Below are 22,843 nucleotides of genomic sequence, written 5' to 3'. Positions count from 1 at the left end.
CATTGTTTTGGTGCATTTTTTTTTCCAGTTGCAAGCCGTGAAATTCTTCCACTTTGTGATGTTCATGTAGACAACCGCTTTAGTCCCGACTTAAACCTACCCACAGCCAGGTCTAACGTTGCACTAATTTTTAAGTCTTAGACTTATAGACCATAGATTCAGGAATATCCAGTTGGGTTTAGTTCTAAGTTAGACCTGGGTTTAGCGTAAACCCGCTTTCGGAATATCAGCCTAGATGATTAATAGATTTTAAACTAGAACTAAAAATGCAGACTGATGCCCTTTTAATATGGATTATTGTTGTAATACATCGTGTTGTTATAAGTAGTTTTCGACACCGATTTCCATGTTATTGACTACAAGGAAATGACCCCCTTAACCCCAAGTCCCATGTAGTCTTGACTCGCGGAAAATAAAAATATACTCAATGTTGAGTACAAAGGGATCAAAGTGACGAAAGGAGCAAATGGAACGCAATATTGATAACATTTTACTAAACTCTGTTTCCTTTTTACTCAACGTTTTCACTATTATGTTTTATACAGGTTGTCCCAAAAAGCAAAACCTTCTTAAAAGTTAATCAAATATATTTTGGTATGTAAAAAAACCGAAAGAAATATTTCAATCGGCTCACAACTTTTGAAGATATGCTCTTTTAAAGATATGTACACGTTTCGCGTTTTTCACTTTCTCCATGGAGGAGGTTTGGCTACTTTAAAGATTGAAAAGTAGTACACGCACCATGCATTAATATCACGCATTCCTTAATGATAACTTTGTAAAATAACAAACTTTATTTAGGGAATGGGCTTTACCGGTTGACCTATAGGCTATGGATTGTGTAAGTGTCGGCAAAGTGGATGTGGTACGGGACTTCTCTTGCTATACTTGCAATTAAATGTATTTTTCTTGGTTATTCATGCCTTTTATTATGTTTCTTACTTTCTTACTTTGTTGTTTATTGCTCTCTTTTTATTTACAGCAAGTCATTTTGGGCTGGTTGGTATGTCCTTGGTTCTTCTTAAGTGAGTTTACTGTGCTGCTTTGCCCATGTTTTAGTTTATTAAAGCTAACGATTTAAGGTGTTTATATTCAGTTGTATTATTTGGTAAATGGAAAATGTATAATATAAAACCCCAATACAATGTGTCTGCTAAGGTTTTTAATCAAATAAAATACTATTAAGTTGGATATTATAAACTATATTATAAACGAAAATATTTTTTCAGAATACAAAGTTCGTTTTTCAAAACCAATAAAATACTGTTTTTCACTGACCTGACAGTTTCGAGTGTCTTGGGCGACACTCTTCATCAGAGTGATCTATGTCCACACACCTCCGGCAGATTTCGGCCTGTAGAGGGCGCACTGCTCGCGGAGATGATTGGGTCATAGATGTGACATAGAAAATGGGCCTCCTCGTCTCTGTTCATGACTTGCGGGGACTTCTTCCTTATCCAGATAGACTCCATAATTCTTCTTGATCTCGCGTCACCTTCCTTGCTAAGAATTTTGGACCCTTGCCAATCGATGACGTGATTTTGTTGTACAGAGTGATCGGCTATGGCAGATTTGCTAAGCTCACTTTCCGACTGTTTTCTGGTCTGACGGGTGTAGTTCTTTTTCAAACCTGTAACTTTGTCCGTTTCTTTCATATGTTCACTTAATCTCGTGGAAAATCGTCGCCCCGTTTCACCCACATAATGACTGATCACAATTAGAACAAGGGATTTCATATACACAGTCTGTTGTTGAGTCCGGATCCCTCTTGTCCTTGGGGTGGACGAGCATTTTCCTTAATGTGGAGTTGGGTCTCATCGCTGTAGCGATTCCATGTTTTTGACAAATCCTGTTGACCGATAATCCTGTTCTCCGATAATCCGCTGACATAAGGTATAACTACCAGTCCTTTGGATTTCTCGCTGTTTTCACTTTTCTAAGATGTTTTCATAGTCTGTTTGTTTGCAATCTGTTGTTTCACCTTCTTGAAGGACCAATTTGGATAGCCACAGAGACTAAGTGCTTTTTTGATCTTTTCCTCTTCTTGTTGTTTGTCATTTTCGTCCGAAATTAAATTATTCATCCTGTCCATTAAAGTTTGGACAACACCCAGCTTGTGGTAAACTGGATGATGAGACTCAAAATTCAGATATTGGTCTGTGTGCGAAGCTTTGCGGTAAATGAGCAATTGCACTGAACCGTCTGACTTTCTGACTATGAGTGTGTCGAGGAATGGTATTTTACCGTCATGCTCTTTTTCGTAGGTGAATTTTATACTGCACGCGGGGTCTGTGCTGTTGAGGTGATCAGTAAGGTTGTCAACTTGATCAGATTTTACAATCTCCAAAACATCATCCACGTACCTTTTCCACATACGCGGTTTACACTCAAGAGGGGCGGACGCGATAGCTTTTTCTTCCAGAAACTACATGTATAAATTTGCCACCACCGGTGAAACAGGGCTGCCCATGGCTGCGCAAATCTTTGTTTGAAAATTTTGCCCCTGAACAGAAAGTATGTGGTTGTGAGGACGAAACGCAAAAGTTCAATGACATCGTCCACTGAAAGCAAGGTGCGGTTTTTCAACGTAGTGTCTTGCTGAAGTCTGTTCTTTATTACCTCCAGCAACTCCGTGATGGGCGTGTTGGTAAACAATGAAACCACGTCATGAGAGTTGAATATCTTACCTTCCTCAATGAAACCTTCTGCCATGTCCTCAGCGAGATTTTTTAATTTAACACATGATGTTCTGTTGTGCCGACTAACGGTGCAAGTATGTCAGCCAAGGCTCGGGAAGTTTGATATGCAATTGAGCCAGTATAGTCAACAATTGGTCTGACTTTGTTGCCTTTGTGAATTTTAGGCGTGGCGTAAATTCTGGGCATATTCTCCGCAGTGGGGTAAAAATAGTCATACTGTGCTCTGGTGATCTTATTCCCAGTCTTGAATCTAGTTAGAATAAAAACCAACTCACGTTTGTATTAGGCAGTAGGATCTTTTGCTAGCACCTCGTATGTCTTTTCACCGAAACTGTCAGGTCAGTGAAAAACAGTATTTTATTGGTTTTGAAAAACGAACTTTGACATGTTAATGTTTTAGAATGAGATACAAACAGGTCGTCCCGAATTGGATTCTCCCTAGTTGAAGGTGTACGGGGTTTTCAGTGAAGACCAATTCGCACAATTAGGCGCATTTGGGCAACATTACCCTTAAAAGTACCCAATTTGGGCGCATTTTGGGTACTATTTGTGAAAAATCGGTATACTGATGGGTTGCCAAAACAGCACGTAGGTATAGAGAAAGTCAGCATCCAAATGTTTGAAGACTCCCATGGAGGTCATGCATTGGAGTAATGTTGTAATGTTTGGTCAAGTTACGTTAAACATTCGTATTGATCATACATACATTCCCGGATCGGTCCTAACTAGAGCGGTTATAGCACCATAGCTGGACCATGGGTAGAATATTATGGTATACCACTGCTACTTGTTTCGTATTTTTTCTCTTGTTGATGTTTCAGCTATATTTGATGGAGATAAGGCACACAATACGAGACGGTTCTTTGAAAGGAACATTATTCCAGGTCTTATAAAGAGTGTGGAAATGTTTTTATTAAATTATTTCCTCTTTTTTTTCTTTCATTTGAGACCACTCGGGGAGGTGGTCATACTTTCGTAGCATTTTGAGATATGATGAAAAGAAGCCAATATTGACGCGTGTCACCCTCGACCAGGAAAATATTTTTATTACGTTCCTTTTTTTCTCCCTTTCATTTGACACTACTCGGGAGTAATACTACTTCTTGGCATTAAGGACCCAATATATGAATATTGACCCGGGTCTTAAGGTGGTCATACCTTCTGGGCATTTCGAGATATGTAAAGGACCCAAAGTATGAATATTGACCCGGGCCTTATGAAGAGTAAGTAAGTTAGACATGTAGGCTGATACCATTCCATGGTTTAGCGAAAGCAACTAAAGAAGATTGCTTCATGCATTTATCATATATCCCGGATAATATCCTTATTGAACTTTGTTTTAATACAAACTGTGCAAAAGTTACCCTGAGACGACAACAACAACGGATTTAGGACTTAGTATTTACCTCAGTGAATAGATTCAAGGTTTTTTTTTAGTATTTACCTGTCCCATGTATATACCTAGGCAATATACAGACCGCATCACTTTTGAAAGAATTCACTCTGAACGCTAGTGAATCGATGGCTATTATTATAGGAGGCTCACTCAGTTATTTAATGATTACAAACGATCTAATTTGGTGTTGAAATGAGCAAAATTTTGAGTTACACCTTTTCACTGTAAAATTAATTAATTAATTAATCATGGGATTATTATATGCCACACCCGAACACTGATCGTATCGATTCACCAGTATCATGGAATTATTATGTACCACACCCGAACACTGATCGTTTCGGTTCAAGACTCTTGTGGAATTATTAGGTGCCACACCCGATCCATTTAGTTCGGAGATATCATCAACTGTTTGACACGAACTTTCTAACAGGGCATACATTCTAAGATTATTTCACAAAATACTAATAAATTTGCAAATATATTCATCAGGATTGTCCGTTTAGAACCTTGTAAATAATATACTGATAAATTGTTCATCTTTGAAGAAATTGACAATATCAGAGTCTGGATAATTGCAAAACTTCTGGCTGTGTATGTGCTTAACATAGGGAATTAATGCGAACTTGCATATTATAATGTAGTGTTCATTTAACTGATCACTTGTCGAGATATTTTTATGTATTTATTTTATTTCAAAGTTCTTTAAATTGATTCCGTTGCCACTAGGATATTTCACGCCACATGGCATCCAATAATAACAGCGCTGGTATGATTGGCTATCCCTAACAGCTCCCCATTATACAACTGGATATGGTGCAACAAATGAGACCAAGTGTCTTGTCCAGGGATACAATACGTTAGTGCTAACGTTGGCGCTGACGGGGTTCGAACCCGCAATCCATTGTTGCTCAAACTTCGTTCTGCTGATATCACTGGCCCCCTTCTATGCTGACTTAGGTCGTACCTTTCCGGCAGAACCCAATCTGTTTCTGTCCATGGTGTTTCTTCTGACCCTACTCCTGTTCTCTGTCTGGTGTTCCGTCCTGGGGCCTCTACTCTTTCTTATTTACATTAATGATCTTTGTTTGTCTTCATTTTCTCCAAACAGTTCTCTGGTACTATACGCGGATGACACCACCCTCGACAAACCTATCAGCAATGACAGTGACATCACCAGCTTTACATCTCCAAAAACAATCTCAAGGCCAATGCTTTAAAGACCAGGCTCATGGTTATTTCAACCAAGAAAGACCCCTTTCCCAACATGTGTCTTTATATGAATAAACAGGTGATTGAAAGAGTTTCCTCTGTCAAGTTCCTTGGTATTCATATTTCTGACAACTTATCTTGGAATGAGCATGTCAATTTCATCTCTAAGAAAGCCAGAAAAATTTAGGCATGAGTCATGCCCATGAACAGGCCAAGATCTTGCCATGAACATGCCAAGAACATACCCTATTTTTGCTAGCAACGGGCATGAATTTTCGTGAATTTGGGAAATTGTGATGGGTTGTTCATGCTCACACATGCTGGCATGCTTTTTTTTGTCATGCGTTTAGTCAGAGCCTTGAAATGTTCAGGGCATACGGTATTCATGGGTAACTCATGGGCATAAATCAGAATGTCTTGCCATGTTCACGGCATGAACATGCCATGTTCATGGCATGGTTTGCAGAGCAGCCAGTAGCGAATTTTGGGAATACCCATGAATTATTTTTGCCTGGGTACGGTGAAGGACACCGGTTCAAATCCTTTGTTTGGAGCCAATCGATAAAAGAATGCAGGGCCTCTATTGGAAACCTCTTGGAAACAAACACTTCATTTCAATTTTATACACACCAAAATATCTTCTGAATATAGTGGAAATGAACAGTGGATTGATGGTGAAAATGTTATGTAAATTTTACGTCACAACTAAAGATTACTGTTTCGTCTTTATGGGAATCTAATCTTTGAAGGGGGTTCGAAACGATGTTTCTGGAAAACAGAAACTGAATTTAGAACTATTTGAATAGATTGAATAAGTTAAGCTAAATACACTGAGCAAAATAGTTTTTGTTTGAAGGAAATCGGACATACGGTTGTCAAGATATGCATGTTTTTAGTTTCTTTGTATTCTATTGTTTTTGGCAATATATTGATGAAGTTAAGGGGGTACTACACCCATTGCATTTTTGTTGCATTTTTTTGCATTTTGTGAAGAAATGAGAAAAGAAATTGGACAAAGTGGTATGCAAAATGAAGGGGCAAATCTTCTCGTTCAATTGGTGGCATCAGTTTCAATGACGCGTACATACTTCTAATGGTATAAGCCAAAAAGTGGTACATCACTGATGTTTTAAATTCACTTCATTTTGGAAAGCTTACTATCAACGGATTTCGTTAAAATTTTGGATATGTGTTGCTAACACATTAGGGAAATAATGTTGATATGTAAAATGGGAATAAGTGGTCCCTGATTTCTTTTATGACTTCATGAACTTGGTGCTCCACAACTATCAAAAACGAACTGGTTAAAATGCTTCTATTTTCAATGTTGAGCTATATTTTGTATTTTGAACTTGCGACACTATTTCACTAAAACTTAATTAAGCCATAGGTAACAGGTTACCACAACCACACTACAGCAATGTTGAAAAAGAATGTATTTTTTGTCATCTATACCACCGTATTAGGTAGTTTTCCGTAAGCTTCATGTTTGTGATTTTGGTAACTATTTTATATTTATTTGCCCAATCCATCTCAACTAGGCAATATAAATGGTACTCACCATTTACATCCCAAGGTATTTTAGTATATCCACCTCACAAATTTCCATTATATATCCAGTAACAGACAGAATATCAAAATTGATGCCTCATTGTGACATGTATGATAGCACAGACTATCACATGTGTTCAAAATTGATGCCTGAATGCCTGAACCAATTGACCTATAACCTGACCTTTGATGACCTTATAGCCTTTTTTAATCTCTTTTCCTAACAACACATTATACAAGATACATACATGTGGTGGTATTAAATTGTCTATGTGGAAGAGATTAGGGTATTTAATTTATTCAGTGTTATAATCAGTGAGTACATTTCTATAGATAGTATAACAAAGGATTTAATGTATTCTATTCATGTATTCTACTTGGACATGTTCAATAGAATAAATTATATGGTTTGTTATGAAACACACATCTCAGTTACTAGGTTACAGTAAACAAAAAATATATAGGGCTAAAATGGCTTACTAAAATGGTTTAAAAACACTTTGTATGTAGATATATTTTATAAGTTCATGACATGAGGTGATGAACATATATATGTACTTTATAAATTTGCAAGAAAAAAAAGAAGAGGGGTACTGATGAAAATCAGGGTGTTATTCCCCCTTAATGAGGAAAATTGGCAAAATGTGCTCGTGAATATTCATATTTGCCAATATCTTATGAATAAACCTTCATACTACTTTTATTTTATATGGTTTTGACATGAAACTTTGCCAATGTGTTTCTATGGCCTAAAACATTACCATGTGATTTTCCTGCCCATCTAATTTGCATAATTAATTAGCATTATACTTAAGGCTAATTAATTATGCAAATATGCAAATTAGATTTGCGGGAAAATCACATATTAAAGGTTTAGGTCATAGAGACACATTGGCAAAGTTTCAGGTCAAAATTTAAAAGGTAAAAGTAGTATGAAGGTTTATTCATAAAATATTGGCAAAATATTGGCAAAAATTAATATTAATGAGCACATTTTGCCACTTTTCTTCATTAACTTCATCAATATATTGGCAAAAACAATAGAATACAAAGAATCTTTCAACAGCAATATCTCAAAAACCGTTTGTCCGATTTGGTTCAAATTTTAGAATTAAGATTATTTTGCATATCTCTCTGCAACAAGTCTATTTTAATCTCAATCAGAGCAACTTGATTTTGCCTTTCGTACCACCTTAAGGTTAAATACAATTGATTTTCAAGGCTTGATTCCAGAGGGGCGTAAGTTAATAATGTAAACAGCCATGCAGAAAAGAATGAACTCACGCGTACAAAAGTGTATCAATCTGAACTAGGGCCACGGACAAACCGCGGCTCGTGAGTCATCCTATATGTTGCGGGGATAGGGCGACCATGATATGACCATATGGGCTGATGGGGGGTGATTGTGGGCAGCCGTTTTCGGCAATTTTCCTTTGGATTTTCCAAATTTTCAATTTTTAAAATGATCCTGGATGAAATCTGTCGTGAAATAAATCAATGCTTCTATAGGCTGCAGTAGGCCTAGTAGGCATATTTATACCCTGATTATGCAATATATAGGTCTACAACAATAACTACAATAACAAAACCAACAACCAATATTTTTTTACCTCTAATTTGTATAAATATGGCCTATATTTATAGGCCATCTATTAGACTAGTATAAGCCTAAAAATTCCTGAATTTTATATTATGAAAAAAAAAACGAGAAAAAACAATCAATCGCTGCAGACAGAAAGAAAGAAAGAAACGAACAAGAAACAAGAAGAAAAAAAGTGAGAGAAAATAAATTAAACTAAATGGAATTGGAATGGACCACATCGGGACTCGAACACGTACCAAAGTTTCCCAGCTCAAAACTATAGCATTATATAGTCCAGCGTGAGTCCAACGCGCTAACCGGTTGAGCTACTGGAGACATATAGAAATAATTGATCTCAAACTGACAATTATGGAATAGTGTATAACAGGCTCTTATGATAAACAAGCTCAATACCGCTGTAAATGTCGGAGGTATCGATGGCGAAAAACCTTAAAAAGTAGCTTAAATTTGGAGTGAAATTCAAATGGTAAAGTAAGCGACAGACATTTGAGAAATAATGTAGGCAGTTAGAAATCAAAATTAACGTTCCACAATCCAGATATCGATAATGTAACATAACCCGAACATAACAGTGTTTTGTGGTACAAGATTCTCGAAAATTGTTCCCCAAAACGGGCTAATAAAATTTAATCGGTACTGTATTTGGTTCTTCCCCATGGCAACATTATTTCTTTGTTCGATTTGTAGTACAATACATAAAAGGAGAAAACAATCACTCGGCGTGGTTTTATATGGAGCGAACATTTGAAAAAAACTGCATGGAACGCGTTTTTGATCTTGTGAACACGGTGCGTAAAAATGATTTAAACGAAGGATTTTCAAACGGATTCTAAAAATGTGTATAAACACACAAAATTAATGTAAAGATACATCCATGCACCAACATTTGACTCAATGAGATATTTGATTGCTGAGAAAACGCGGTTTAAGAGAACAACTTTATACGTCTTTTATAAGTTTTTTATACGTTTCTTCGTGTAACCTTAATATCTGAAAGAAACTTTGTGGACCTACGCGGACTTCTACTATAAATTGCAAAAACTCCAGACCGTGTATACACGAAAAATGGTAGGCTCCATAATATTGACCCACATATAGGAGTAGCAAAACATGCATGTATGAAAGGCCCATTTACTGTCGGATTTCTGTATGTAGAAGACGCAGTTATCAACAATTGAGCACTATTAATACACATTAATGTTTTTAAGGGGGTACTACACCCTTGCACAATTTTGTCAAAAATGAGGGAAAACCACTTTTTGATCAATAAATCAATAACTACTTGCATTGAGTTGCTGAATTTTCAGTGCAGTAGTTGTAGTCCTTGCCCCTATAATATACATATTTTACTTGTCACCAATGCGCTATATTTTTTGAGAAAAATGCAAAAATAGGCACAAAATTGGCCAGGGGTGTAGTACCCCCTTAAGCAAATAAAATTCCAAAATATGATAAATTTTCTGTCTTTGCTTGTCAAGTGGTAAGCCTATGTTGAAGTTGCAATTATATGTTCTAAAAAGTTTCACGATGAATACCAATCAGTCATGTAGCCGAGCGGTCTAAGGCGCTAGGCTCCTTCAGAATTCACGATAACGGTGCGTCGTGAGTTCGAGCCCCACCTCTGCCAAACTAAATTTCCCTTTAAAAAATATTCATGTTATGTTATGTTAGGAACATGTGGCTGGGAGAATGTATGTATGAGGAAGAGTGACGTGATTCTCTTATAAATGTATCTATGCACAGTTTCCACCTCGATACACCCGAGTACACAAACATTTCTAGCTCTGTGTTACACTACACGGTTGAGTGCATAGCATTTTAAAAGCTGTGAGAGATCTAGTGGGAAATAGACATCTGAAGTTGTTTTTTGTCCAAACCTCCAAGTGTTCCGTTTATCCAATCAGAATTCTTTTTATATCGAACGAAAGCTAACACGTCTCCTAAAAACACTTAGTCAACAGGATGACGCAATTCAATTTTTATAGCAACGCGAATGTCAAAAAGCTGCTGAAAACGACCTATTCAAGCAGACTTTTTGACCAAAATGTAGATTTTGAAAGTGTTCCTTACAATATTTTAAGTACTGATTTCGCCTGTTTTATACGGTTGTAACTTTAATGAACTATGCTTTGCTAAAGAGCGCTTAAAATCAATATATGAAAATAAGGGGGCTACGTGCCTCAATTTTGTGTGCAGATGTCGCAAAATTCAAGCGTATCCTTAAAGATATGGTCATTGTCCTTGGTGTGCAGGAAATAACTTGAGTTAAAATAAGGTAATAGTCCTTGGTGTGAAGGAAGTAAACTTAAGTAAAGATATGGTCATAACCTAAACCACTAGCATAAGCAAGTAATAAACAATATTAACTTTAGCTGTTTAACTTCTGTTTAACTTTAAGAAAAATACAGCGCTATTCTTTTAAGATTAAAAAACATTAGCAAATTCTGCAAAGTAAAACATAATATTTAATTAGTACTAATTTGGAGATAAATGCACCGGCAATTACTGACAATCGAGTCACAAAAATCAAAGACTTGGAACAAGCATTCAAAATCGTGATTATATGTCGCGATGTTGCTCTAATTTTCACTTTTTTTGTGTGTTACTTTAATTAAATGATTGGTTATAAGAATAGAACACGTCTTTTAAAATTAAAAAGTATAAACTAAAATTAGACTTCGTAAAAGTATTTAGACTTGATTGTCACAACATGTGAACAACACCTTAAAATGCCCTAAGTTAATAAATTTGGCCAAATAGTGAAAATTGACTTTTGCTGCCAATTAGAACTAACTGAATGATTAGGATTGAGCTATGTTTCATTTGGCAGAAAATGATACAATTTTTTTTTTAATCCCACACAAATTAGTGCTGTATTTTTCTGAAATGGAGCGTAATAATCTTACAATTATTATGATTTGGATCTTTCATATGCAATACATCGTTCTGCAGGATTAACTTCATTTTTAAACAATTTCCGAATGATCAACCAGGAGGCGGATGAGGGAATTTCGATTATTTCATGGTTCAACCAGGAACTAAACTCACCCATCCTTCTTTCATTTTTAGTTCTGAAGTTAAAAATACTTCATTACATTGTGCCTTCATTTACACATCTACCTTATATGGATTTTCAAACCACGTTTAATAGTTTTCCACACGGTAATAATAAAACTAGAAGTAAGCCAATTAAAATTAAGATCCTTTTCAATATGGCTATCAAGAGGTACTTCACCTAGAGTGATTCCACCAATACCGGACGTAAACATGTATAAAATCTACTCACAAAATCAAATATTTTCAAATCTCAACTTGCGTTTATTTATGGACGTTCCGATCTAATAATAGCTTGTAGATCTTTTACGCGAAAATGATGTCCTTTGTTTGAATTGTAGACACATTTGGCTAACGCAATGAATCATTCCAAGGAAGCAACTTATCCAGGTAAGCTATCGTATATTATTAATTCTATGATTATTTAATGCAAAGTGAGTAAATGAATACCGTAAAACATCGTCTATAAGCATATAGATTGTTTCAATCAACAATACCGCGCGTCTAGGGCCACTACAGACTCCAAGTATTTGACGTAGAATATTTGATGTACCATATTTACGTTATTCTAGTGTCATTCTATTTCCAGTAATGTTAAAGTGCTAACGAATCTTTGATGCCGTAAAATCGATAATATGATACGAAGATAGTAGAAATTCCGGCGCAGCTGCATGCGTGGTTTACTGTATACGCTTGGTAAAGCACGCAGACGACGCGAATGCATCGTTGTTAATCGGTGATGAACAACGATGAAACATGATTGAATCCCTCAATCAACAGATCATCAACGCGCTTTTAGTGTCAATAATATTTTCGTAGAAACATAATCATAGATGCTTGATTGTGCTAGTGGGCGATATATAATTTTAAAAGAATTTATTTAAAATTTACCAATTGATAGCCATTCCGGACGCCCTAGACTTTACCATTTCCTGCTTGCAAGTTCAAACAGTTCAAGTTCAACAAACACACTGACCAATAAATAATCCGTATCTAATGGAATGGATATTAAAGGGCACGGTGGCTCAGTGGTTACGGCCTTGGACTCATAATCCGAGAGCTTGCTCGACGTGCGTGGGTTCGATTCCCCGTCCCACCACCGTGTTGCGCCCTTGGGCAAGGCGCTTTGCCTCGCTTGCCTCACCCCACCCAGGTGCAATGGGAAGCTGTTAGGGGTAGTCACAGTCGTTGTACTGATGGACCCTGCGCCACTTGTAGGCTGCAAACGTGGTTCCGACATATTCTAATGACGGCGGAATAAATGTAAAGCGCTTTGAGGCTGTTTACGGCATAAAGCGCTATATAAATATCTACATTTATTATTTATTTATTTTATATTTTCTTCTTATACTGGCCGAGTTTTCCTTGCCTATTCCTCATGTAAAATAATTGCTTATGCTTTGCCTATTTCTTATGTAAAACTTCAAGAAAAGCACATTCAGACCTGCATTGTCAAGTTCGCCACATTAGGCGACGAAAAAAGAAAACCACGTTCTACGGGTCCGACCGACCCAGATTTTCTATTTTTTTCTGTTCAAATGCCGACCTAATTTTCTATAATATCTGGAACAATTTTCCCGACTGTCGGTAAGCATGGAACATTTGTCGACAAAATATTCACGGTCAAGTCGGGAAAAAATGAATAAACAAATGAGGTAAAACGAAGAAAATTGCTATATTAGCGTTTACAAAGCGTGTATTAGCTTGCCGGTCGTATTATCATCATGAAAATTTGCGCAACTTCACACAGCAAGGACGAACAAACAAGACGTAAGACAAATAGCAATATGCACACAGTTTATACGTCACTAATTCAATGATTCAATAATACACACGCACTCGGTGTGTTTAGCCACCACTCGATCAGTGAACTCTGAATAAAACCGGTGAACTCCGGTTTTATTATAAAAACTTATATAAAAACTTAAATTTTACTGTAATTAAAGCACTGTAGGCTTAGTCTTTCACATGGTATTTTAGTACACCATTGGGCATTACAAAGTATGCAAAAAGTAGAAATTCAACAAAAATTGAGAGCGTCGCTGTAGAGCAAATCACACATTATCGCTTTAAAAGCTTACACTATAGCCAGAGTTAAGTATGTGGTATTTCTGCATAAATATATATTTGTAAAGTAGCTGAAAGTGTACATTCAGCTTACAGTATCCCTTTCCCGATGCTCATTTTTTTTGCAATGTTGGGAGAATAATTGTAATGCCGAAATATTGACGATGTGGTTCAAATCAACATTGCAACAGGAGAGCGGAGAAGGATGTTGGACAATTATAAAATGCTATGGTGGGGCAACCTTTTTCGCCAGGATTGTCTAAATCAGATGTAAATATATCTGAAATTACATTTTTGTCAATAACTTAAGAACGGAATGTAAGATTCACATGAAATGTTCACATATTGTTACCCTGTTTATGTACTCTATACTAATATCATTTTCGCACGGTCTGTGTGTACTATTAAGTATTAAAATGCCCAAATGTTTTGATCATCTATTATTAATAATTGATATACAGGTGCGATAAATTTCCAAAAACTTATCATGGACGAGGCTACAAAGGTTAATCCCAGAAACAAACCATTTATACTTCCTAAACCACCAGCGAGTAACAACGCATCCAAGGCTAGTAATGTCATAAATACTAAACACATCCATGAGAATTACAAACCTGATCTTGTGCCACCTAGTGGACCTCTGACCCCTAAACGAAAAGCACTTCAACCACCGGCCTGTAGAGAGGGAAGAAGAAGGAAGTCAGATACTAATGCGGCTGATTTGGAGCAGCTACACACACTAGAGAAATCCAGAGCGAAGAGCCCAGGTCTGCATCAAGGTATAGGAACCAAGATAATTGAAAAAAAAAAAACATGAAAAATTAGATACAATCACTTTACCATTTTAAAAACAGTAATAAGGTCCATCTTTTTTTTCTTATCGCTCGACAAGGCGGACGAATTTAAGATGGTACAGTAGACACCAAGTATTCACCGATGATAGCATTTTACACTTTCATAGAGGTTTATTCTTAATGTCTTTTATGCAATAGACAAGATATATTGCGCAAATCGGTATATAATTTATATAATTGCTGATCGTTTGGAACAGAAAAGTTTTGAATGGGTCTTTAATGAATCCACGAAGCGAACTACTATTGATATTCGTACTCTCATTTCCATATCCTGACATATAATACATATTCCAATATTACTGGTGATTCTCATTACAGGTTTGAGTACAAATGACTCTGTTTTATCTTCTAAACCTGACGGATCCCCGGTGAAGAAGAAATTATTTTACACGCCACAACCAAATCGAAAGCCATTCACCTTAGATAGAGGCACAACTTTGAATGCCTACGATGTAGGACGCGCTGAAAAGAGGGCAACTGAGGATGGAAATGGAAACTCCGTTCAGGTACAGAGTTGAACTCCTGCACCCCCTATTGAAGACATGACAGTAATTTTCAACACAGGGAGTGTAAATTTCAAATGGGATTACCTGATAATTGTGTGACCTTATCGGGAAATTGCATCTCCCTCTGTGATATAATTTAAGATTTATATTTTCTGATTCAGTGACATTTTTATATTGATTAGGATTATTTTTATATTAATCTTAAGTGCGTTGACCTATATCACATTTCTGCACATTGCGTCGTAATTGAAAATCGCATATTATACATTTTTGGGTTCCTTATGACCAGACGAGTAATCTGGTATATTGTTTTTAAGAATTGGGTTATTTTTTTAAATCTGTTTGACCTTAATTGACCCCTTCTAAAATGCCTGACACTTTGAAGAGGGCAACCCCAGCCAAATTTGTTCAATATCATTCAGGTATGCCAGAACACTTTCAAACCTTCAACATAAACACTGGTCTATATTAAGAACTCCTGATAGTCTTACCGACAACAATTGTTTGTACAATTTTAAACTATTTTTGTTAATTTTCTATCCATGCACAGGGTGAACCACAAACAACTGGTTCCTCCATTGACCCAGCGAGTACAAAATCTATGAAGCCCATTTATGGCACTGGCAGCAGAGATGTACTCAATGATCTTTTTCGTAGCGAACGAGGCACGAATAAAAGATTGAAGGCGGTGGCTGGTTTCATGACAGGACTTCTATTGGGAGTGATTTTGATGATCGGATTGTATTACGGACTGAACTATGGACTCATTACTGCCTTTATTATCACCGCTGTGTCCACATTGTTGATGTCATTGTGTCTCGCATTCACAGGTGAGCATGCGTAGGAAGGAGATCCATACACCCCCGTATAGAAGACAAGATATTAACCCCCCACATAGGGAGTGTGAATTTTAAATGGAGTTCCGGGATGGGGTTCCCTGAATATGTGACTCCATTTGTAATCTGCACCCCTGTATGGGAGACGAAGGTTGTGTCTTCCATGAGATTGTTTAGATATCAGCTGGAATAGCCCAATGCGTCTAATGGAGTCATATACACAGATCTCCTGCAGCTGGGGGTTCAGTTGCATCTTTATATAGTTTAATACGGATGGCGCGGCAACTGAGCCAAATGCTGAATCCTTTCCTTTATATCCTTGCATGCTATTGATTTACCATCTAGCCACACTTGGAGATGAGATGGGTGCCACCAGGTGCAGTTAGAGAATAAACGATAGGAATGTTTGTTTTACTATCCTCTACCGTGTGATAGACGACAGGCAGGTCCACTATTTTGAGTAGTGGATGCCGGCGCAGCCGATATCCACTAAGATAAAAAAGTTCTTAGTCAGTTAGATATTATTTTAATAACTGTAAACTATTTTTTAAAGCAAAAACTAAGTTACCGTCATAAAAACTCCCCTTATTATAAAATGAACGAAACTTGTTTACAACTTCACGTATTCTACTGCGCGTACAGGTTCCGCACCAGTCAACGCATACAACGCGATATATTCGCGCACCTCTGCAAGCGTGTTACGCGTTATCAACACTCATGATGACATGGGGTCGTCTACGGCCTGATATACGGCACCCAAAATAATGCGATTGTCCAATCAGATTATGTGTTTACGAACTAGACCACTCCCACTGATACTATATAGTAGTGCCACCTATAAGTATTTCCACACTAGATCGGTCGGGCCCGGAATAAAAACGACCGCGTCACCCTATTCCCAAGATGTGGTCGTACAGTGTGCAATGAATAAGGGCAGCTAATGGAAATGGCACAGTAGCCACACACAAAATCAAAGCTGCCAAGAGATTACAATTGGTACGGGGAATGTGAGAGAATGTTGAACAACTTGAACACGAAATGAGGAGATTTGGATAGTGTTAGGTTTAGCTAAATTAAGATTGACAGGGATTTTCCTAATAGTGCCTTGTTTGGTAACAGTTAGACTTTGTTACGAAATCTTTGTAAAAAACCATATGCGGTATAGACATCCTCCACTGATAAATACTGGACCAAATTGATGCGCATCAGGCACCAGGAATATTTCCCTTGACCACCAAAATCGCGAAGAAATATTTTATTTTATCACCCCATTCCCACCCATCCCTACCCCGATGAAAAAAGCTGACTACGACACTGCATGGTATGATAGAAAAAGCCATCATCGTCAGATGATAAAATGTCTTTATTGTTTGATTATCTGTCTTTTTTACAGTGAGAGGAAGATGTGTGGCGTTGTTAATGGTCCCATCCGTGTGTACAAAGCAAGGTAGAGCTGCATTCTTAGCCATCGTGGTGACATTGCTTCTTAATGGACCAATCAATAACATCTTCCTTAATGCTAATGAAGTGTCAAACTCCATGAGTTGTAGTGCAGAGGTAAGGACACGGTATAAAATAATATATGCATACCACTTCGTTCATTCCCTATACCCTTTGCAAAACTTACATCGTCAACGCGTACATCGTTACTACGCACGCACCAGGGGACCCTCGGTCATAAACTCGACAGTAACGCAGTGTGAGAGTTTTTTGTTGAGGTTTTTGGGAAACCGAAATGTGAATTGAGACACTGCGATTTTTTGCGCTCTAAAGCTCACAGGCTACTACAGATCATGTATCAACAGTCAAAGTTCAATTGTATTGTATGCTGTGAATTCTCGCATATTCATGAGGGCCGATTGTTTAATCGTGCCGTGTCTATCAATCCCGCCAGCGTTGCGAGCCTTCGCGTATACGCGAGTGAGCTTTGCGTGCCTTCGCAATTACGCGATAAACCGTAAAAATACGCGGTTAGAGACTTCGAAGTAGAGACTTCGAAGGCTTTTACGCGGTATGTTGTCGTCCATGCTAATGCTTACTTCTACGCGTACGGCAGCTATTGAGGTATTCCAGAAAATAGACGCATATCCCCTATAGAGGAGTTTGGATTTCCGGACTTTTTTGTCCAGTCATGATTATCAGAAATCCAGACTCTCAACATACCTAAATATGAAAAATCCTACAAATGATATTTCAAATCGAATCAATTACTTGATCTTTTATACATTTTATTGTATTTCCAAGCTTTTCCAGTAACATTGGCAACTGGAATTCTCGTCGGTTTCAGAAAGCTAACCTGGAAATCCAGACATTTCTTTTATTTTACTCCTCTATAGAGGGGGTATGCACCTATTCTATTTTCTGGAATATCCCATTAGCCTTGTACACGTTAAAACCTCCTATGTAATCTCTTGACAGTTTTGCTTTAAACCAATCAAGGGCCACACGTTGTACCTACAAGCACGTTGTACCTAGACGTGTGTATTTTATTTTGCTTGTATTATTGCCTTCTTTGTATATAGCTTGCGTACAACCAAAGCCAACGAATACAGCAAATAGCCTCGGAAGTCTACGACCAATACGTAATGAACTTAGAGACGACTGTCGGCAACCTACAAGACTTTGTGAACGGGGTGCAGGGAGTATTGGGACTTCGACCGCTCGGTGATGGCCTGAACGTAAGTAAACATGCTATTATAATGGCTTCGCCAACAAATAAAAATAAGGAAATATAAATAAAAACCCATTTTTAAAATACCGTAAAGTTTATGCATAGTAAATAATCTATCTGAAAGAACGCATTTTAATCATTACCCAGAGCAGCCAGCGCACATAAATGTTGAAAAACAGTGCATCTGGCCGGATTTGCACCGACGACCTTTGTATTATTAGCAACTGAGCTACAGAAGCACGCTGGAGAAGATCGAAAAATTAAATTTAGTGACGGATCCGTCGGATAAAGAAGATATATAAATATGGGTTAGATTTTTCAACATGTCACACTCACATTTCACATTTAGGTTTTATGGAGCGGTGGGTGCTCCATACGAAAGCACTTCGTTTATGAGATTATCATCAAGTTTTTGGGTGTTTTTCCTTATTTGTGTGACAAATTGTTTAAATGGTGTGTTCAATATCAACTTTCAAACATAAGCATAACGCTTTCTTGTTATATTCATTTTGATCTGATCTTTCAATGCCCATAAAATTCAGTCATTATAGAGGTTTTAAATTTTGATTTATTTCAGGATATTAAGAATGCCGTTAATGAAGTGCTTGAAGTATTTGATGATTGTAGAGACATAGCGAAGGAAGCCGAAAACGATTGCGATGACGTCAGGTCTGACATTACCGATATAAAACGAGACTGCAGAAGAGCACTCCCTAATAATTTTGGAATCGGAATTCCGAGAATTCCAATTCCTGATATTCCAATTCCGGATATTCCAATTCCGGATATTCCAATTCCAGATATTCCAATTCCGAATATTCCGGATATACCTGATATTCCGGATATTCCTGATATTCCTGATATTCCAGGTAAGGACAACTGTTGTTATGAATTTGCATGTACAAATAACCCAGCAGCAGTATGACAGTTATAGTCAAAACTCGACTGACGTTTGCCCACACTCCATTGTCTAGAACAAAGGATACCGGCTACAACCTGACGGAACCGCCCGTAACCGGCATCGACCGCAGGTTGAGTTTTGAATGTATCTCTTAGCGCATGGTTCTTGGTAGTTTCATAATCGATTGTGCTTTTATTGACTAATCTGTTAAGTCACGTACGATATACTGAAAAAGAGAATTGTTGGTCCAAACACAACAAGTGTCACCGTATTTCACCAATTCTGCGAGAAAGTATTAATAATGATAATATTATTATTATGTAATACGAGCAATTTAAACCAAGCATGGAGGCAAACTACCAAATACTTGAATCGAGCACAAATTCGGCTATTCCAGAAAATAGATCCACGCCCCCTATAGAGGAGTTCGAATTTCCGAACTTTTTTTTTCAGTCGTGATTGTTGGAAATCTAGACTTTTACAGTGTCCAAGACATAACACAAATCCAGCAGCAAAAATAGTTCACTCAGGAATCCTCAATTGGACAGCTTATTTTGGACAATTCCGTGATTTTCCATTTATTTCATTGCATTTCCAAGCTTTTTTCAGCGATATTGGAAAATTCCAGTCGTTTTGAGAAAGGAATCTTAGAAATACAGACATTTCCTGTATCGAACATGTTGAAAACTTACTCCTCTATAGGGGGTGTGCACTTTTCTGGAATACCCCATTGTCTTTCTCGATGTAAAATCCCCTTGATGATCCTAAGAAATAATGAAGAAAATCAATAAAGATCAATAAAGTTATCCAATTCTTGATAAATCTAAGAAGTATGCTTTTGTTCCGTTTTCTACTTACATACGTGTTAATTTTGTTTGTTTGTTTCTTCGTTTGTTTGTTTAAGGTATTGATGCTGTATGTGATGTATTCGATCCGGTAGCAGACGCAACAAGCACCTTATGTAAAGGCGTGACCAGCAGTCTAGATACCCTGTGTCAAGCTCCAGCGGTCGTGGGTGAAACGCTCAATGATGCAATCAGCCTGATTACCGACCAATTTCTTGCCGAAATTGACTTCTCAACTTACTTTGATCAACGAGCCAACCAAAGCGATACGTTTGAAAACATTCAAGACGCTATCGAAGAAGATATTGATGACGCCATTGAAATCATTGGATATGTTTTCTCAATTCTAGAAAAATTAGTAGCTTCGTCGGTAATTTTTCTCCTATATAGATCGTACAGGTATCATACAGCTTATCGTACCAAGGATAAATTTGATAACTTTTATCTTACACAAAAGTTTATAGAATTAGATAAAGCCCAAAAAGAGAGTGGTAAAAAGACATTGTTACCGTTGAAAAAATCCGAAAAAGTTCGTTTGATTGATGCTACGTCATTGAAACTCAGCAAGACTGAGAAAGGTTTATTTAAGCTTGGTGTAGTTACCCTTATGACTCATATTTGTATTGCAACTATTCTTATTTTGGTCGATAATGGCTTTTATTGGTTATTGGTAATTATAAGAAAACATGGATCGATACAGGCGGATGTAACAGGAGAGAGTGGGTTGACGCTGGACATTCCTGGAAAAAGTGTCATATCTTATCTCATTCGTGAGTTTTTTGGAGAGTTCAGATATAGTAACAGCTTTGATATATCGTATGATAATACTAGATGTCTGCCGGATGGGAGTCCACCAGACAACGTCTTATCAATCGGTATAGGTATCTGCTACTTAATGGCAACCTTTATGGTATTGTTTCAAGCATATGCGCTTAGATTAAGACCACGTATTGCTGCATATTTCTACCCAGAACGCGAGATGGAACGGCTTTATTTCATCTACAACGACACACTAAAGAAGCGACAAACATTATCCAAGGTTTTGAAGGATATTATTAAACAGAAGAAGAAAGAACATGATGCAAAACAAAAAGTCAGCATTCGTGTTTATCTGGCAGAACGCTATCCAATCTGCAAGAAGATCTTCAAGATCCTGCATATATCCGAAGAACAGACGCTCTGTTTTGGATGTGACAGTGATGACGATGGCACCTTTAATCAATGTGTCGGGTGCAAAGGAAAATATTGTGAAGAGTGTCTGCAAGGAACGAATAATACATGCACAATTTGCGATGAGCGTTTTGAAGACATTCACAATTATTCAACTATTGAACAGACCAGTGAAGCACGGCTCTAATAAGACTGCGAAGGCCTTCTAAAGTTCGAACTATTTCGGCCGCCGTCACAACTGACGAGTGACGATTAGCTACCATCTGGCTGCATCTCCTGATCTCCTTCTTCGAAGCTGTTCTTAGACTGTGCCATAGTCGATTTTTGATAAATAAAAATATGCCATTATCATGTTTATCATGATGAACGCATTCAGTTGAACTCGAAATCATACTGATGTTTATTACATCAAAATACTAGTAAACGGTCATAAAAAGTTTATATAATTAGTGACAGTAACGGTAAAGTATACTTAGGCTTATAGTATTGCATGCAATATATCTTAATGGCATTATAATGGCTCACTTTAATACTGAACAATTCTGATCTTAGAATCTACCAATTTATTGATCGCAAAAAGCCCGTACTTGGTAAGAAAACAGAGTACAGAGGGAGTACGGTGAATGAAAAGATCAGATGTGAAAATCTATCAATTGTACACAAATTAATACAAGTGAGAGTTTTATGCTTAAGCGTCTTGCTTTTTCATGCTGACATAGTATGGGTGCTAACTGGTGCTTGATCTTCTATCTTGGTTAGCTGGCCTGTGCCTGTTTCATTTTCTGAGAAGCAGATTATTAATTTTAGCAACTGATGCTAGAAGCATATTTTTAGTTTTATTAGTAGCTCACCAGCGGGAGGTGGTGTTTCTTTCACTGCTTGCCCCCCACCTCGAGGGAGTCTTGATTATAAGAGGGCCGAAACTCCCCAAGACAGGTGGCAATCAACACTGATGATCCCGCTGGTGAAAGCACAAGACAAATTCCCATCAGTGGTCTTTGTGTATTATTTAACCTTAAATGTAATAGCTATACAAATGTTGAGCTACGGTGGTTTGTATGTGCTTACCCCTTAACATTGTCTTATTTTACGCAGTATTACATGTTTTGCTTAAAATGATATTGAAAAGTTAGAACAATAAATTCGGGACGTGTTGATACCAATATGAATTAATTATCGTAAATTAAAGTTGAGTTATGGTGTTTTGTATTTCCCCTTATTGCCATGGTTTACATTGGAAAATTAACATACTCACATATTTCATCTACCTGACAACTAATGTTTGCTGTACTTTAAAATAATACTAGAAATTTAGAACAATTAATTAGGTACATTATTACACTTGGAAAAGTAACTTAAATGTTCTGTCTAGTTCTGACCAGAGGATGATTTAAGCACTTCCCAGCAAGTCTTGCGGTTAGCCCAGCTGTGTGAGTGAACATGACACCACTGCCCGCCCACTGCATTACACACGTGCA

The 22,843-nt window shown here is 37.3% G+C and overlaps 1 protein-coding gene across 1 annotated transcript; it reads left to right on the top strand.

The window, feature by feature from the left end:
- The first annotated feature begins 11,793 nt into the window (after positions 1-11,793).
- On the top strand, positions 11,794-22,522 carry LOC140167899 (DC-STAMP domain-containing protein 2-like). Its single transcript, XM_072191188.1, has 8 exons — positions 11,794-11,905; positions 14,044-14,361; positions 14,755-14,942; positions 15,493-15,772; positions 17,172-17,335; positions 18,301-18,456; positions 19,027-19,318; positions 20,255-22,522. The coding sequence occupies exons 1-8, from the start codon at positions 11,875-11,877 to the stop codon at positions 21,550-21,552; spliced, it is 2,727 nt and encodes a 908-aa protein (XP_072047289.1). The 5' UTR covers positions 11,794-11,874; the 3' UTR covers positions 21,553-22,522.
- Positions 22,523-22,843: the final 321 nt, after the last annotated feature.

Source organism: Amphiura filiformis, chromosome 13 (assembly GCF_039555335.1).
Source record: "Amphiura filiformis chromosome 13, Afil_fr2py, whole genome shotgun sequence".
NCBI classification, from domain to species: domain Eukaryota; kingdom Metazoa; phylum Echinodermata; class Ophiuroidea; order Amphilepidida; family Amphiuridae; genus Amphiura; species Amphiura filiformis.
This window is presented reverse-complemented; position numbering and strand designations above follow the sequence as displayed.